We start from the raw sequence: 19,894 nt of genomic DNA, 5'->3' as shown, positions 1-19,894 counted from the left end.
GGGCCTAACGTCTGTCTTGAAAGCAGCAACTTTACTATGACAGATTAGGAGTCAATTCACAGAATGCTTTCTTACATAGGCCTGGGACCATAACACCAATCTGGATTTAAACAGTGCTACTTCCAAGTGGTGATCCATGGACCAGCGCTGGTCTCTGAGCAATTGGCTGCTGGTCCTGGTGAGTTTCTAAAAAATAATGAGAAAAAAAACTGTAGCCAATGAACTCAAACATGATGTTTAATGACAGTCATCCACATTGGGTAGCCTGAGAAGGTACAGACTGGAGGACTATTTAGGTCACAATTTACTGTAATAGATCACATTTCCCCCCACCCCTGACAACACAGGTCAACCTTCCCAGTCCATATTATAGCACAAAGGTAGAAATCATGCAGTCTCACAGATGCTTTTGGACTGCATGTCCAGGAGCCCTAGCTAGCATATCCAGTGGCAACGAATGCTGGGAGTTGCAATCCAACATTAACTGGAAGGCTGCATGATTGCTACCCCTGTTAAGAGTATGTCAGAGGAAAATACTCCAGTATATTCCACTGTGGTATCTGTAAGTAAGGACTGCTTGATTATCTGGATCAGAAAACCACACAATTTCAAAAAGGAGATGTCATTTCAGTGTCCTAGCACCACTAACCAGTTTCTATTCTGAGAGTGTTTACAAGGGCAAAAGACAACAATGATATAAGCTGTCCAAGCAAAAAGTTATATACTCATCTCTTGTGTGATCCGTTAGCCTGGAGGTGGGCAAACCATTCTCAGTTTGCCCTATGTGTGTGTGGTCCTATTTAGTTTGTACTGTATTCTGAACAAAAAGGAGAAAAGGAGAGGGAGAAGAAGAAAAAAGGAATGTTGCAGCACCACAGAAGGATCCAGAAAGAAGCAAATCATGTCTCTTGCCCTAAATGTTCATTGCCCATGCCTTAAAATCACTGTACTGCATCTGAAGAAGTGGGCTTATATCCATGAAAGCTCATGCTAAAATAAAAACCAGTTACTCTTAAAGGTACTGCCACATTTCTTTTCTCCCTCTCCCTCCTTTTTAATCCTGTGAGACTAGCATGGCTTCTTCTTTGAAAATATACTGAGAATATTTACAAGGACAACAATGGGACAAATAGCATGCGTTTAAAGGTGAATACTCAACTTACATGTGATCCATTAGCCTGGAGGTGGCCAACCACAAGTTTTGGGTCTGCAGCCTCCTGTGCATTGAACCAGTTTGTCACATGCATTATAAAAGACTCCCTTGATCCATTGCCATTTTTGGCTCAAAAGAGATCTTTTAGGGGAGTTTCTGTGGGAGGTTTTTGTGGTAGGAAAATTCCAAGATGTGGCTGGAGTGAAAACTGGGCTGGGGGAAAAAAAAGAAGTTTCAGAACAGGAAAACAGCTTTTGGGGCCCACATAAGGCCCCAGGTTACATTTTCCCATCTACACTAGGATCAAATAGTATATTGCTCAGCTGGGAACTCAAAAACTTTAAAATACGACATTTTCTGTGCCATTTGCTAGGATTTCCAGGCCAGATCAGTTGCTGTTGTACATTTCAGATCGGTCTCTTTTCAAAGTTGGGCCTTCACTGATGTTGGTAGGGCTAAAGTACAGTTTGGAAACACAGATTGTCTGTTCAGGCATGGGGAACTCACTAGAACTTCTTAGTTAAATTAAATTAAAGGGAGAGCTATTGAGGGGAGAGGAGAGGAAAGAAATGACCACACAAACAGCAACCATCTTCTGTGTGTGCACAAGCTTCATTCACACCTCGTTCCTAGGCACTCAACTCCATGCTCCATGATGAAGGAGACTACAAAATTTTATGCTACCAACTTCTTTCTCTCAGTTAAGTCTCGAAGGTGCTACAAGATTCTTTCCATTGTGTGGGTGTGCCTTCAAGTCACCTGCCAACCTATGGTGAAACCATTAATTTCATAGGGGTTTTTAGCCAAGGAATACTCAGTTCCTTTCTCTGAAATATAGCCTACAGCACCTAGTATTCATTGGCAGTCTTCCATCCAAGTATTAACCACTTTCCCCAAGGGGGGCATGGAGAAACAAGACCTAGTGCTTCAGTTCAGCACTAAATAATAGTGCCTTGTTCAAGTATCACTGCAAGACAGCTAGGAAATGTGTCAGCTTCCAGATGTTGGACTCCAACTCTCATCATCCCTCATCACCCAAGACAATAATAATGGATTGTGGGAGGTGTCCAGAAACATCTGGAGAGCCACAGCTTCTGGAGATAGCCACTAATGTTCTACAAATTCTTGCAGGACAAAGTAATTGAATACTAAACTTAATACATTTTAAGCAGAAATCATTCAAGTGTACTGATTCATAAACTAGAGTCAGAGGGGAAAGCTTGGTGGTTGATTGCAAGGTTGCCCTTCATGGATGCTACCTGGGGTGAATAAATAGGTGGGTGCTGAGGTTTATTTTGTGACGGCGCAGCTGTGGCTTGTATGTTATGTGCACAGTGCCTTAGCTATGGTGAGCAGTTTAACCACTTGATAGCCACTATTATAACCAGTTGATAATGCAGTTTGGTGCCAGCTTGTCCAACACCTAACTGTGAAGGCCTCATGATAGCATCTAAATCTGCTCAGATACTGCTGTCTATCACTGTAGGTCTCTCTGCAGCACCATTAGCAATCATATTTTGGTCCTTTTCTCAGACTAACTCCTGTCTTTTAGGTGATATTAAATGGTAGTGAGGGTGAGGAGACTCAGGACACCCTATGATATCAGCAGACATTTAAAAAGTTACCTTTTTAGAGTATAATTTCTTGAAGTCCCCCAGTCATGTTAGCTGGGGAATTTTGAGAATTCTAGTTCCCTCAACAAAGTAACTTCCCAAGTTACAAAAAGTAGAGATGTCTATTGGAATACTAAAAAATGAAAGACATGCAGGCCAAAATCAGTGTAGACAGCCTTGCAATCCTGTCTAATAGGCCAGTTTTTATCTCCTCATGGTTTACAAATTACAAGGCATGGGTGAGTTGGAAAAAGAAAGCAGAAACCCTTGCCTAATTTTACCCAGTAAACTTGTGGTTTAAATTGTGAACCACAAAATGTGTTGATAGATCACATTCATAGGACCCAAACAAACACATAATCATAGGAGGTTATCACATTAGCTTCGCTGCCGGGATAGACCTGGGATGTAGCTTTCTTAAGGTAGATCATAATGCATTCGCTCATTGCTGGGCTGTACGCAGCCTGTATGCAACCTGGGCTTCTCTCGCAGAATGGGATTTTCCCATTCTTTTACCATTTTGGTCATCCTCCTCTGGACACACAGCTTGTCAATATCCCTCTTGAATTGTGGTGCCCAGAACTGAACACAGTATTCCAGGTGAGGTCAAAGCAGAATAGAGTGGCACTATTATTTCCCTTGATCTAGACACTACATATATTCCTCCTGATGCAGCCTAGAATCATATGGGCTAGCTCTGTCACTCCTTCCTATATTTTCTAGTGAGTTTTACTAGCTGGTACCACGTATTGGGCCTGTCCCTAACCAGCAGAACTAGCAAATGATGCTAAGTGGGAAATGAGGAAATGCAGAACCATGTGAAGCCAAGTTTTCTGATGGGTATCATGTCTGGATAATATAGAAAGTTAAGAGACTCTGTTTATATATCTACCTTTTAAAAAACATCTATGGTAATCATAGGTTTAGTACCACATTTTGTCTGATACTTAACCATTACATTAGAAAAGTTTTTGAGCCATTTTTGCCTTCCATGCACTTCCTTGGCCAGAAGAGACTTTTTGTGTGAATGCAAGATTTGCTGCCTGATGTCTCTTCTTAAAGAGCAAGGTTTTGTTGCTTCTTAGCATAGACTTCAGGATCTAATATTTAGCTTACAGACATAGTTAAGAAGCATGTCTGGTGCCCTAGTTCTGCTGAACACATCATATTTCACTGGGACCTACTCTGACATTCTGCTCTAAAATGTGTTATGCAAAACACAGCACCCTGCCTCCAGCAGATAGCAGTCTGTCTCTTGCATCATGATCTTAAAAGACATTTGAGTGGAAACAGGCAGGCCCCACTGCTTACTACATGCATTTAGGAGTGCTATGATTAATCAAACAGCACTTTCTTTTTACCTAATCTCTTTTCCTTAAATTTATTTGGAGGCCAGTTTCTTTTTTCAGTCTGGTCATTCCCATCTAGTAATTAAAGACTTTATCCAGTGTGTTGCTTGTTGACTTACAACGATCCCATGAATTTCATAGGATTTTCTTAGACAAGGAATATTCAGTTTCTTCCTCTGAAATATAGCCTACAGCACCTTGTATACACTGCCAGTCACTTATCCAGGCATTAACCAGGGCTGACCACTGTTAGCTTCCAAGATCAGACAGGGTCTAGTAGCTTTAGGGTATTTAGGCCTGGGCTACCCAGTATTATGGGTGAAATGGTTTCTTCAGAGGACTATTTCTTGCTCTACTACCTGTGGGGAAGGTCACCTGTGTATAAGCCACTGCTATCACCACCTCTGAATTCATTGTGGGCTTTTTCTTAGTATATTCTCACAATAGCTACATTTATGTAGTCATGCCATAAAAGCAAAGTAATGTCACACTGTGCCAAGGAAGCATCACAGGATAGATATTATGTTCAGAGTTTCCCATATATACCTATGACATGATACCATTGTGTGTCTAAGAAAACATTTGCTCTTCTTTGCACTGGCTCTAGGTTGAGTCTGTCTATCTTGAACTTGTGTGTAATAATAATAAATCGACACATACTATTCTAGGCTGGGCTCTTTTACAACAGAGATAAGCTGGTGTGCACCAGTTGAGATTTTGGTAGAAACATGTGTCTTTTTACCTCTTCAGCTAAGGTGCCCTGAAATATTCCTAGAAGGATTAGTCAGAGGGGAAGAATGTTTTGACAATACTTTGAGACTTTAAACAGATCCACTATCTTATTTAATGAAAATATTGACTCAATGTGCAGTTTCTGTGAAAAAAGGTGAATTCCATGTTTGGGATCCTTAGAAAAAGAAAAGAAAAAAAATTGCAAAAAAAAAAAAATGCAGTACTTCTTTATACATCCCTGGTTTGGTCACATTTGTACTACTGTATAAAGTTTGGTCTTTGGAGCTCTGAGAGGAGAAGAGCTGGGCTGCTTTAGAGAAGATCATGTTGTGGTATCACTATGGCTCACTGATGTATAATTTATGAGAAGTCCACATGATAACATCGTGTGTGTGTATGTGTGTGTGTGTGTGTGTGAACTGCACTCTTCTTCTCTAACTAAATGCCATTTTTATCACCTGCTGCTTTTTAAAAAGAGATATGATAAATAATGTTACTGTATTTATCTAGCTATTTATATATTTCAATATTAGCAAAAGCCCACTTCAGTGGAAGAGATGTATAATGTCACATCTCTATAGCACTATAATGCAATTACAATAGTTAGAGTTCCTATATCTTGATTCAACTATTAATCAGAATGGAGACTGCAGTCAGGATTGGGAAGGGCAGCTATGAAAGAAATGCAGAGGATCATAAAATATAAATACATACTCTACACACTGAATTGAGGAGAGTTCAAGTCATTGTATTCCCCATCACTATGTATGGATGCCACAGCTGGACAGTGTAAAACGCCCAAAGAAAATCAGTTCATTTGAGATATAGTGCTAGAGAAGAGTGCTGAGGATACCATGGACAGCCAAAAAGACAAACAAATGGGTTCTACAACAGATCAAGCCTGAACTTTCTCTGGAAGCTAGGATGACTAAATTGAGGCTATTGTATTTTGGCCAAATCTGAGGAAAAAATAAATAATTTCAAAAGGCAATGATGCTAGGAGAGGTGGAAGTCAGAGGAAAGACAGGAAGACCACATGATAGATGGTTAGACTTGATCAGGGAGGTTCCAGGCCTGGGCCTGAAGAACCTGAGTAGAGAGGTTGAGGATAGCAGGTCTTGAAGATGTCTCACTGACAGGGTTGCCATGAATTGAAGTCAACTTGAGGGCAGTTAACAACAAACACTTTGAAAAATGATGGGGAGAAACCCCTTTCCAGTTACCACCTTTAGCAAGGTGGTTAAAAGTAATGCCCAGTTGGCCTTTTTAAATAATTTGTTAAAGGTCAGCGTTAAGAGAGTATAAAGATTTTCTTTGTTTATATTTACAGTTTATTTAGCTTTTCAGAGATCCCTCCCCCCATTTAATTTAAACTTCTATTTTTTTCCCTTCCTCTTTCTGCTTACCTCCTCTTCAAGTTTCTGTGCAGATATGCTTTAACAGTGCAGTTTGCTTCTTATAAACCAGTTTATATGGGAAAGGAAAAGAGGAAGGAGAAAGACTAAACTGGAGCATGTATTAGGAGAGATGGGTGAAGGAAAAGATAGGGCAGGAAGACGCAAGGAAGAGATACGAAATATTTGTTTACTGGCTGGTATGCAACAGCCATTATCAGCTCAGGTCTTTTACTCTCCATACAATTCTGAAATTGAAATTTGATCTCTTTTTATAATTTAATATAAAATATCTATTCATGTATTGCTGGGATTAGGAGAACTTGACTAATTGCTAGTCCAATTAGGGCAGATCCATTCCATCAAAACAAACAAACAACCCACCAACAAACAACAAAAAACTCGCTAAACAATAACATAAATTTCACTGATTCAGTAAGTCCACTCTAGTTGGGACTGGTGACTGAGTTCAAGTATGTGAATTCATGTGTTCGTGGGGCTTTCCCTCTGTCCTTCTATCACATGCTGTTTATTGGGTATACACAGCCCAATAAGGAAGATACACCGTTTATCACAAATAATGTACCAAGGGCCATGTTGATTCTTAGCTTTACTTCTATTCAACATGGGGCTTTGACATGACATTTTCACAGAAGTGTGGAATGACTCTAGTAATACCTTAATGAATAAAACAATGCTGTTTTAATGATAAATTCTCTGAGTATTATGCCCCAATCATCCCAATTTGAAATTATTTTTTTAAAAAATCTTTCTGGTCACCTCCATTAAGTATCTGACTAAAATGGTAGTCATTAAAATTCCCTCTCTTCCATAATTTCATAATGGCTGTATCACATAATTTCACTGCATCACAAAATTAAACAAATGTTTGACTGGAATTTTTCTATTTTAATAATTAAAAAAAACATAGCTGGATAAGCTGTTACGCAAAATTATCAGCAATGATTCAAAACACTGCTTAAAGTGAAGAATATGGTGGGTTCCACTTGCACAGTTACTGTGTGCTGAACTATATGATAAATTCAGTTGCCCTGTAAGTCAACTGTACAAATCCTTGTTGAAACCATGCCCCCTAAAAAGATGGAGAAACAGTGCAAAGCAAACTGGTGTGGATGGTATATAGGAAAATACACAAAATCCCCAAACAGTGTGGAAAATCAATTGTGATTATCCATGTAGCTTATCATGGAAGAGTAAAGAGCTATGTGTTTGGAAGCATCCTTAGAGATGGCATAGGAAAGGACAAGCTGTCACAGGCATGAAGCAAAAAACTCCTGTGAGAAAAAGGCTACACAACAGGGAGGACCTTTAGTTCAGAAAAAAGGTAAATACAGTGAAGGAAAGCATGATGCAACTGTTTAAAATTATGAATAGTACAAGAAAATGGATAGAGAGATGTTTTTCTCACTATCTTGTGATACATGAACTTGGAGTGAAAGAACAGAGGATCCAGGACAAGTAAAAGGAATCACCTTTTCACTCACTCTACAGTACATAGTTAAACATTAGAAGTAACTACACAAGATGTAGTGCTGGTCACAGGTTTCTTTCACACTCCACAATTCCAACACTATGCTTCCAGTTTAATAGTCATAGCAACATCTTATGCAATCTTGGGATATTCAGTTTAGGAAAGGGCATTTAGAACTCTCAGCTGCAGAACCCTAGTACTACCAACTAAACAACAACCCTCAGGATTCTGCAGGACCCTACCACTACGTTTAAAGCAGTATCAAAGGACTATAGTTGTGTAGTATGAAAGAGAGCTTGGAAAGCTTTAAACAAGGGTTGAGAAAATTCATGGAGAGTAAGGGTATAAAGCTGCTATTTTATTTTTAATTTATTAGTTACATTTTTATCCTAACTTTTTCCCATTGAGTTCAAGGTGACATACCTGGCCCTCCACCCCCCACTGTTTTCTTGCAACAACCAGTGAGGTAGATCAGACTGGGAGGAAGTGATTGGCTAAAGGTCATCTGGTGAGTTTCATGGGTCAGTGTGGATTTAAACCTTGATTTCCCAAGTCCTGGTCCAGCATTTTAAATGCTACACATAATGGCTACTAGAGCTGACAGCTATTTACCACCTCCAGTATGAGAAGCAGTGTGTCTTAGTTAGTTGCTGTGGAATTTGGAAGAGAGACTGCTCTTGCATCCATGTCCTGGCTGTGGGCTGTCAAATAGATGATCCTTTGATCTTAAGCAGCAGGGCCATCTGTAAGTTCTTATTCAAAAGTAATAATAATAATAATAATAATAATAATAATAATAATATAATAATACTGTTTTATTTATAGACCACTATTCCGCAATGATCATAGCGGTGTACAATAAAAATTGCAATACAAAATTGCCCTACCCACCCCCTCACTCCCTCCAGGCTGGACGATGACAGTTGGCCGTGGAGGGAGGGCTCTCCCTTCAGGGCAGTCCCGATGGTAGCTGCACTGTGGTGTGGTGTGTTAAGGGAGTTGATTTAAATTAGTCTTTTTTCTGTCAAACAGGGCAATTAAAATAAACATCTTAAACCATAATTGGAAAATGACACATCAGCACTGTTCATAGCACTAATTTCATCTTTCTCTTCTTTATGAGGGGATCCTCTTCTTCAAGAGATACAAAAGCAGAGAGGCATTGACCACCAACTGTAAATAGCCAAAGGATGAGACTCCGTATCTTCTGTATAAAATCCTCCAATTGTTGGGCCCTATTGTTCGTGAGTGGAGCAACTGAAGCACTTATTCCAGCATGGCACCTTGGAGAGAAGGAGAAGAAAACAAATGTAAGACCTACTCCCGTGCTCTGTATTCAACAAAGCTATGCCTTCTACCATCCAGATCATGCACCCTACTCCTACAACTTGTGAAGCTGGTGCAGACATATGTGGCGCTATTGTTCTGTTACAGAATGGATAAACTCTCACCTCAACAATGTACTTCTTTGCACAGCAATGTTATGGTAACTCTGATTTCACGCAAACAGTTTGTTGTCTCTGTGTAACTGACTGTTGTGCATCATCAAATCATTCTGACTTATGCGCAATCTAAGGTGGACCTATGATGGATTTTCTTGGTAAGAGTTTATTCAGAGAGGGTTTGATCTTGCCATTTCTGAGGCTGAGAGAGTGTGACTTGCCCAAGGTCGCTAAGTGAGTTTCCATGACCAAGTGGGGATTTTAAACCTTGTCTTCAGGGTGTAGGCTAATGCTCAAAAACACTTACTATGATGGGTCCCTTAATTGATTAGGTACAGGCTATATGATAGACCATATATCCCATTTGATATATGTTTTGAATATTTCTATATGTTTTAATTTGTAAGTTGCCTTGAGTCCCAGTTTTGGGGTGAAGGCAAGGTATAAATAAAGTTAACAACACTGGGTCCAGTTTTGATGGGACTAGGAATTGGTTCTAGTCCAAAAATGGTAAGGGTCAAGGATTTATCAAGAAGACTGGCTGTTTAAAAAGGCCTTGAATGAAATATTTCACGTGACAGTGTATGGTGTGTTGTACAGTAAGGAGATTTGTCATAGTACACCTATGGGTGGATCAGGTAATGTAAAGCTCCACCTGTGACAGAATGGGTTTGAGGCACTTCAATAGTACATGCCAGTTTTGGAGTCTTTACACTGCATTCATTGCTAGATAGAGATTTAATTGGATGGGGAAAGCTTTTTTCTTCTGGAGTGGAACCACTGGATTCAAATTACAAAGAAAAGAGATTCCACCTAAACAGTAGAAAGAACTTCCTTGTTGTAAGAACAGTTCAAGAGTAGAATAGACTGCCTTGGAAGATGGTGGACTCCTCCATCTTTGGAAGTCTTTAAATAGAGGATGGATGGGCATCTTTCAGGAATGCTTTATTGTGTATTCCTGTATGGCAAAGACTAGATGGACCCTGCAACCCCCTCCAACTCTATGGTTTATCAGACAAGGGAAATGAAAGTATAAATCCAATGGCAATCTGAACGCAATGATGCGATTCACGTTATGCGGTGATAGACTACCACACTCAATTTTGGGCAATGGCAGCTATTCTCAGGCAATGGGAAATCAGTTCAAACCACAATTCGAATTCACGAATTCACTGAACTAGTGAATTCACTGAATGCGTTCTGGCCCCACTTCTTTTCATTCAAAATAAGAGAAATTCCTCCGTGTGATAAATCCTTGACTTTATAAGGCTAGGTAAAAGCAATCCAAACAATTTAAACATTTTTTTACAACTCCAGTAGCACACACTGTCCCTAATGTCATTTCTTTGAAGCCCTGCTTCTTTCATAACTAAAAATGTACAGTTTTTTTCACTGAAATATACAAGCTTAACACTTTGGTTCAAGGGAATTAAAAGCTTCACTTCGGGACAGCTACATGTTTCAGTCTGCCCAAAACATCCCTTGTTAAATATAGCACAAATTCCAGACATGTCTTGACTGGTCACTGTTACTCCTCATCTATCCAGATACCCCTGCACTTACTGCTGTATCTGTGAGTGTCCATCTAAGGAGCTGTGGAAATATGCATACAGGCCATTCCCTCATCCCATTCAATCGAGCATTTTGCTCCACTGGGCTGCTGACACAATCTTCCCCTGTGCACCTCCTTCCTGCTGAGCCATAATTTTAGTATTTTGCTGCACTCTTGCAGCTACTGGTGACTTTCTTAACAACTCCATGCAACCTTTCAAATCAGGCATAGGATGAGCCACTAAACTGCTTTCATCTGTCACTGCTGTGGGCTCAGGAAGTAAAACCAACAGGCTCCATTTCCCTGACAAAGCCCTTTGAGAAGAACCCTGGATCTGTTCCATCTGCTGGCTCTTACCCCTCTCCCAGCACTCTTCATTCCCTCATTTGCAAAACAGTACTGCATACACCGAGAACTGAGAGATGTTGAAACTTTACTTTACTGGTATAGTAACCTCAAACTACATTTTAGCTGTAACCTTTAAAATATGATTCACAGGAAGCAACATCCTTAGAAAAATCCTAGTATCCCAGCACGCAGCTGGTATTAGGCGGAGGGCAAAATAGTAATTATTAATCCCTGACTTTCTCTTAGGAACTCAAGATATGATACCTGGTTCTTTTGTTGTATTATCACAACAATCCTGTGAGGTAGGTTTGCCTGATACATAGCAGTGAATTTCGTTAAGTGTGGATTTGAACATGGTTTCTCCAGCACAAGTCTGATTTCTTAAACTACTCTTCCCCAACTTAAGTTGTCAGATATGTTTGGACTACAAAACCTTAGATCCTGTAACCACTACCCTGCTGAAAACAAGTTGAAAGTGCTCCAAGAAAGCCTTTGCTTCCCAGAATGGGCACCACAACACACATTTCTTACCCACTGCTATTCTGACCAAAGACAAGTTTGGTCAAAAAGGCTTTTCAAGAGCCAAAATGAGCTGAGTGTACATATTAAGAGCAGAAATCCCACTTTCAAATCAATAGCACATTCCTGGTGAAAAAATACACCAAAAACCCCACTTCTTTCCTCCAGCCCACATGAATAGACAATTCAAATGGAATCTTTAAGATGCAACCAAGGGGGTGGTGGAAAGACCAGGGTTTTGTTTGTACACTTGATATAAACGAAGAACAGGATGGATTTTAAAATGTTTGTTCTGCCCACTATACGCCCAGAATCCCCCAGCTAGCATGGCAAATTGCCATAAGTCTGGTGGTAGTTTGCAGTTATACTATGGTTGATTGTTTTAATATGTACTGGTTTTATTTATTCTTTAAATTGGATATGTGCTTTTAACTGCTGTTGTGTATTGTGTTAATTTTTGGTTGTTCCCTGCCTCAGTCCATGGAGTCAGGGCAGTTGGAAGAAACAAGAACAACAAACACAACAACATTCTTGGGAGCAATGCATACAGCCCTGATGTGGAATTGCCATTAGCAGTATTGTGTAGGAAGATACTACTGTACTTGGTTGTGAATGGGGCAGGAGCCTCCCAGGCTAATGAGGCCCTGTATGATCTGGCTCCATGTCCATTGCAGAGGACTGCACATTTGTTCAAAGAATATTAACGTTTGGAAATGCTGCTGGTTCTCCCTCTTCCTTTGCAAGTGGCTTATTAAGTTATATGGGTCACTGGCTCCCTTGCAGGCATTCCTGAACTCCAGCCCTACTAATCCTGACTAGTATTCACTGGCTTGGCAGATGTGCCACTCCAGTGGTTGCCCTTTGTTCTAAAATAAATTATGTGAGATGCTCCGAGACTTAGAACTTGGCTTCTTCCTGATGAGCTCTCTACTTGGGCTGGCAACAAAAAGAGTTGTCAAGCAGAACAAGATGGTAGCTCAAATTGCCAACTCACAATTTTTCAATGTGAACCAGAAATGACTGGCAACAGCCAACAGGTTCCTTCCTCCTGCTGGCTGGGGGAGGAGGAAAGGGAGAGAGAGAAAGGGTAAAAGAGAGAGAGAAGGAGAGAAAAGAGAGAGGAGGGAGTGCAAGCAACTGATGAGGGCACATAAAATAAACATGCAGTCCAGGAACAAATCTTACCTGTGTCAAAGCAGGGACGGACTTGTCAGGATAATGTCAGTAATGATGCCAATCATACTGAAGGAGACACCATGGGGGCCACAATGATGCAATAATGGAACACATTGGTCATCAGGACCTGGGAGATAGAGAAAAACCGAATACAGTGGATCCTTGTTATACGCTGGGGTTTGGTTCCAAGAGCCCCCATGGTTGGGTTGCCATAATTCTCTTACAAAACTGGGAAAACATGTAGGACAATTTAGACCAAAATATAGGGGCAATTGTAGGATAAATTTAGACCAAAATGTGGACATTTAAAAAAAAGAGGACCTAAAATGTCCTAAATTTTGGGCTAATTTATCCTACAATTGTCCTATATTTTGGTCTAAATTTTGTCCTACATGTCCCGGTTTTCAGTAGAAAATTATGGCAACCCTACCCGTGGATAACAAAATCTGTGGATGCTCAAGTCTTATTAAATATAATGACATAGCAAAAATGGTCTCTTATAAAAAATGGAAAATCAAGGTTTGATACTTGAAATTTATGCTTTTTTGAAACATTTTCAAACCGTGGATGCTTGAATCTGTGTATAAAAATCCATGTATAAGAAGGCCCTTCTTATACATGGATTTTTTATACACAGATTCAAGCATCCACGGTTTGAAAATGTTCCAAAAAAGCATAAATTTCAAGTATCAAATATTGCAAAGGGCAGGTGAAGAGCTTGGGGGAACTTTCTTTTTGGAACTGGAACCACAACAGGAATTCCCCATAGCAGAGGCTTGGGAAGAATCAGTATTCAGGAATATGTTCTTGCCAACTTGCTTGTAGCAAAACCCTGTAAGACTGCTCTTCAGCTCTCACAGCTGTAGCAAGAGCTAACAGAAGCAGTGGTTACCACTTACCAATACAGAGGAACTAACCTGACCTCCCCTCTAATTGCATAAATCACTTAGGCTGAAGAGAAGTGCTAGGCTTCCCAGACAGCTGAAGGTGGTTGGGAGATGGGGGCCTTATTAAAGAAGAGCCATCCATCAGAACTAGACCATGGTATTCTTCTGGAACGCCTGAGAGAGTTGGGTATCGGGGGCATTGAGCTCCAGTGGTTATGTTCCTACCTCTCAGGCAGATTCAAGATGGTGATGCTGGGAGACAGCTGCTCTCGTAAAAAAGAGCTGACAGCTGGCACCCCCCAGGGGACCATTCTGTCTCCCATGCTGTTTAACATTTAGATGGAGCTGCCGGGTGAGATCATCCAGAGACATAGGGCGTGGTGTTATCAGTATGCTGATGACACCCAAATCCACTTCTCTATGTCTCCGACTGTTGCAGTGACTAAGGATGACATCTCTCCTCTAAATGTCTGTCTTGGATCGGTAGTGGTCTGGATGAGGGAAAACAAACTCAGGTTGAATCCAGAGAAAATGGAGGTGCTTGCAATAGAGACCCCTGGTCCAGGGATGGAGATTTGTCAGCCAGTCCTGGGTGGGGTCACACTTCCCCTAAAGGACGAGGTTTGCAGTTTGGGAGTGCTCCTCGACTCGTCTCTACAGTTGTCATTTCAGGTGGAGTCAGTGGCCAGGAGCACTTGGTACCAACTTCGGTTGATACACCAACTGTGCCCCTATCTGGCCCAGGGAGAGCTTGAAACAGTGGTACACGCACTGGTAACCTTTCGTTTAGATTTCTGCAATGCGCTCTACATGGGGCTACCATTGTACCAAGTTTGGAAGCTTCAATTGATCCAAAATGCTGCAGCCAGATTGGTCACAGGTACATCTAGATCTGACCATATTACTTCAATATTAAAATCATTACACTGGCTACCGATCAGCTTCCGGGCCCAATACAAAGTGTTGGTCATTACCTTTAAAGCCCTACGTGACTTGGGCCCGAGTTACTTAAGGGAACCTGTGACACAATTCTGCCCCGCACATGCAGAACATTGCGGAAGAAAATATTGGAATATACAAAGACCAGACTAATCACAACTTCCCATAAAGTGTTCACAGCCGTGGCCCCCACACTTTGGAACGACTTACCGGAAGAGATCTGTCTTATCACCACCTTAGATGCCTGCAAGAAGGCACTTAAGATGGATCTCTTCTGGCGGGCCTACCCATCTGATCTTCTGTAACTGATCTTAAAGAATCTTCCACACTTGATTCAATAGCACAGAAACTTGTGATGATTTGGCTATTTTAATGACTGTGCAAGTATTTTTGTGTGCTGTTACTGACATTTTGTAACTGTATTGTTCGATTTTATCTGTTGTAATCCCACCTCGATCCGCAGGTAGAAGCGGGAAAAATAAATTTTATTATTATTATTATTGTTGTTGTTGTTGTTATTAACTTGGAACAAATGGCCATTCATTGGGTTAGGTGATTTAGCTAGGGATTTCTTCTGGTTAGGAAGGTTTCTTAGTAGATTGTATTTCCAAGGACACGGGCATTCTGATTAGTGCCAGAGACATTGTTGAATAATCGGAGGCATTTAGATGTTCAGAATGCTTGCAGACCCTGCTTCATTGTCTCAGTATGATTTAGTGCAACCTGACCTTTTCAGGAGTGGGGGCAGTAGACACAAACTTTAAATTAATCTGTAAAGAACTCCTCAAATTACAATCTTATGTAGTAGAAGTAGGAGAAGTGAGAGGAGAAGTTCACTACGGGATAGTACAGACCGGCACCTTGTGCCAGCCTGTGTGCTAGGGCTGAGCCTTTACATGGTCAAAGCCCTAGTTCTGCCACATGTGCGCCATTATGGCGCATGCCTGTCCATATGGCGCTAGCAGGAAGGGGCATTATCATGGCGTGCAAGTGCCACTATGGCGCCCCTTCCAGGAAGCTGCTTATATCATATCCAGGTTTAGACTCAGAGGAAGGAAGAGTGAAGATTGGAGGAAGAAATATCAACATCACCATGCTACTATCAGAAAACTATAAAGACTTGAAACAGCTTCTTTTTGCTCCTCAGAGGGAGCGGATTGTTGCCATGGCATATGGTTGCCGCGGCAATGATCTGGGGCTAAAAGGGGCAGCATTTAGCCACCTGTTTGTCGAGCCCCTAAGTAAAACCCCAGGGCAGCCACGGTATGGTGACTGAGAGATAAACCTTTGATCATATATTTTTAAATACCGGGGAATAAAGGTAAAGACAAGAAGGTGCCATCAGAAATTGAAAAAGTTACTCTTGTAGACTACAGCTTTCATAATCTCCAGCCTACATGGCCAATGACCAGGTTGGACAGGGGATTCTGGGAACAGTAATCCAAAGTGACATTTCCAAATTCTGGATGCCATAGCCAGCAGCACACCAGGGCATGGCTACTGACTGCATAGTCATCTATATCCTCAAACTGTTCCAGTTTGGCAGTGACATCCCAATTATTCATTTGTCATCCGCCTTTCAGCTGCTTTTAAAATGTCCCAGTCTCTTCATTCATTCCATTTTCATTAATCTGTGAAGAGGTCCCCAAATCACAATTTTATGCAGCAGAAGCAGGAGATGTGAATGGAGGAATTCACTAAGCATGCAGTGGCTGCCCCAGGGTTTTACTTATTGAACTTTTCCATTCACATCTCCTGCTTCTTCCTCAACTTATGGTGACCCTGTTTATGAGACATCCCCAAGCCTCCCTGTTCTCAGCCACTCTGCTCATGTCCTGCAGGCTCAGGGCGATAGTCTCCTTGATTGAATCTATCCATCTAGCATGTGGTCTTCCTCCCTTTCTACTGTCTTCCACTTTTCCTAGCATTATTGTCTTTTTAGTGAGTCTTATCTTCTAATGATATGGCCAAAGTATGGCAGCCTCAGTTTAGTCATCTTGGCCTCCAGGGAGAGTCCAGGCTTAATTTGTTCAAGGGCCCATTTGTTTGTGTTTTTGGCCACCCATGGTATCCTCAGCACTCTTCTCCAGCACTGAATTTCAGATGAGTTGCTTTTCTTTCTATCAGCTTCCTTCATTGTTCAGCTCTCACATGGTGATGGGGGATACTATGGCTTGGAAGATCCTTACCTTAGTGTTCAATGTTATGTCTTTGCACTTTAGGAACTTGTCTAGTTTCTTCATGGTTGCCCTTCCCATTCCTAGTCTTCTTCCAATTTCCTGGCTGCAATTTTAATTCTGATTAATGTTTCATCCAAGGTAAGGGAAATCTTTAACTATTTCAATTTCCTCATCATCTAGACTGAATTTATCTAAATCTTCTGTGATCATTATTTTTGCTTTCTTAATGTTCAGCATTAACCTTGCCTTAGCACTTTCTTCTTTGACTTTCTTTAATAACTGTTTCAAGTCTTTGTAGTTTTCTGATAGTAGCATGGTGATGTTGATATTTCTTCCTCCAATCTTCACTCTTCATTCCTCTGAGTCTAAACCAGGATATGATATTTTCTGTATACAAGTTGAACAAGTAGGTTGATAGAATGCAGTCTTGCCTTGACCCCTTGGCTAACTGGGAACCATTCTGTTTCTCTATATTCTGTTCTCACAGTAGCTTCTTGTCCTGAGTACAGATTTCTTATGAGGACAATCAAATGCAGTAGCATTCCCATTTCTTTAAGAGCATTCCATAGCTTTTTGTGATCTATGCAGTCAAAGACTTTGCTATAATCTATAAAGCACATGCAATATTACTAGACACTAAACACATCTGAAATGATTTGAAACCATTTGAAAGAGCCCAAAACAATTCAAAATCACTCAAACCCCTAAAACAAATATCCCCTATGTTTAGTTTAGAGGTGAGAAGGCTGAGAAGTAACATAACAGCCATCTTTAAATATCTGAAGGGATATCACAAAGAATATGGAGACAGCTTGTTTTCTGCTGCTCCAAAGATGAGAACACAAACCAATGGATTCAAATTACAGGAAAAGAGATTCCACCGAAACATCAGGAAGAACTGTTTTACTATATGAACAGTTCATCAGTGGAGTAGATTGCCTCAGAAAGTGGTGGCCATCTTTGGAGGTCTTTAAACAGATTGGATGGCCATCTTTCGGGATTGCTTTAGCTGTGTATTCGTGCACAGCTGGGAGTTGGACTAGCTGACCCTTCTGGTTCCTTTCAACTCTAAAATTCAGTGATTCTATGAATATGGGAAATGATGCAATCTGGATTCCCCTCTTCAGTCATGAGAATGAGACAGAGCAATCACAGGGTTGCTTATGTGGAAGCAGCCTATGTGCCACATCTAGTTTGGCTTGGCCCCGATAGGAACAATTTAGCAGCAGAAAAGGCTGTAATGTTCTATTCATGAGTTTATTAGTTACCCAAGAGGGCCTGAAGAGTATTTATGAACAATACATTAGCACAGATAATTAAAGTCTAATTGTGCTGTCAAAACATACAAGCAGCAGGAAATTATGCACTGAAGAAGAACCCTGGGATTTTCTGAACCAGTTTGATTTGTTCCCTTGCTAGAGAAATGATTGAACATTAATGAGAATAATCTTCAAACTATAAATACAAATCCATGTGAGGGAGTAGTGAGAATATTCATTTTTGTGTAACACTGATGCTAAAAGACTTGATGCCACATATTTATCACTGTAACAAAACCAGTCAAGACATGCTTATACACAGACTCAGGATTTGATCAAGCTTGTAAAAATATCCTTTTTGACTGCAACCCTCAGAAGCCCTACTCACCACTGCAAATCCTGTTAAATCCAAAAAAGTAGCTTTGCTAAATTCTGCATTCATATTTATCTTGAGTTGGGGATGTTTAGCGTGGAGAAGAGAAGGTTAAGAGGTGATATGATAGCCCTATTTAAATATTTGAAGGGATGATATGTTGAGGAGGGAGCAAGCTTGTTTTCTGATGCTCCAGAGACTAGAATACGGAACAATGGATGCAAGCTCCAGGAAAAGAGATTCCATCTCAACATTAGGAGGAACTTCCTGACAGTAAGGGCTGTTCGACAGTGGAACAAACTCCCTCGGAGTGTAGTGGAGTCTCCTTCCTTAGAGGTCTTCAAAGAGAGGCTGGATGGCCATCTGTTGGGGATGCTTTGATTGTGATTTCCTGCATGGCAGGGGGTTGGACTGGCCCTTGTGGTCTCTTCCAACTCTACGATTCTATTATTCTATGATTCTATGATTCCTAAGACTGGGGTGACTGTCACTCGCTGGCACAGAACATACTCACCATGAAAAAGATTCAGGCCTAGACTGTAGCATCTCCAATTTAAAAAAGCAGGTAGCTAAAGATGAGAAAGACCTCTGCCTGAAACACACAACACTGGGGTATGTGGACAAAGACTCTAACATGATAAAGTAGCTTCCTCTCTTCCTTGATCCCCAGTCAACTTGCAATTTTCCAGGAGCCCAGAAATAATATATGTTCATGGGAGACTGCCAATGAATACTAGTTAAATTATTAGATGGGAAAAGGACGTCCTTGTCCCATCCTTCCCATGCAATCGACTTTCACATGATGTTGCGCTTCTGAACATTGTCCCGTCTAGGAAATATGATTGACTATGATCACAAAAAAGCCTTTCATATGATGTCATGCTGATCCTATCATTGTCCCATTACTGAAGTGGAATTGTCCTGGTGTTTTGTATTAAAGGGAGTTCATGTTGATACAACTCTGTTTCAATGGCAGGATAATGACAGGATCAGCACTACATTATGAAAAGCTTTCATGCCATTGCAGTTATGGACGGGATAAGGTTGGGAGAGTGATCCCAACACTGTCCTATCCACATCTGATAATCTCCTATGTGCAGTATGTTATATTTCAGTGGGAGGAACTGGCAAACTACCTCTGGTATTTCTTGCCTAAGAAATTATGAAATTAATGGGGTCACTTAAACCTACAGGTGACTTGAAGGCACACACACACACACTCACATGCAGTCACCAACCTTTAAAATATTTGAAGGAATAAATCCTTAAATCTGTACAGTATTTCCTTTCTTTTTTTAACCTTTATTTATACTATTATATAATATTATACAGAGTTCCAGAAAAATAAAAATAAGTAAAATAAGAAATATCTATATAAACACATAATATAATCTACATCTGTAATGTCTTATTTATATTTACAAGCGTTGTTTGCTTTTAAATCCTTATCAGGAAAAAAAAAATCTATGTCATCAGTTAATTAAAG

The 19,894-nt window shown here is 40.6% G+C and overlaps 1 protein-coding gene across 1 annotated transcript in view; it reads right to left on the bottom strand.

Annotated features, from left to right (window-relative positions):
* Positions 1 to 12,784: 12,784 nt before the first annotated feature.
* SLC22A18 (solute carrier family 22 member 18) overlaps positions 12,785 to 19,894 on the bottom strand; it is a 94,304-nt gene continuing 87,194 nt past the window's right edge. The window contains 2 exon segments of the mRNA XM_042459411.1: positions 12,785 to 12,846; positions 12,849 to 12,897. Coding sequence (XP_042315345.1) covers positions 12,785 to 12,846; positions 12,849 to 12,897 — 111 coding nt within the window.

The sequence above is a fragment of the Sceloporus undulatus genome, chromosome 1 (assembly GCF_019175285.1).
Source record: "Sceloporus undulatus isolate JIND9_A2432 ecotype Alabama chromosome 1, SceUnd_v1.1, whole genome shotgun sequence".
Taxonomy (NCBI): domain Eukaryota; kingdom Metazoa; phylum Chordata; class Lepidosauria; order Squamata; family Phrynosomatidae; genus Sceloporus; species Sceloporus undulatus.
The sequence above is the reverse complement of the archived record's forward strand: the minus strand, read 5'-3'. Positions and strand labels throughout refer to the sequence as shown.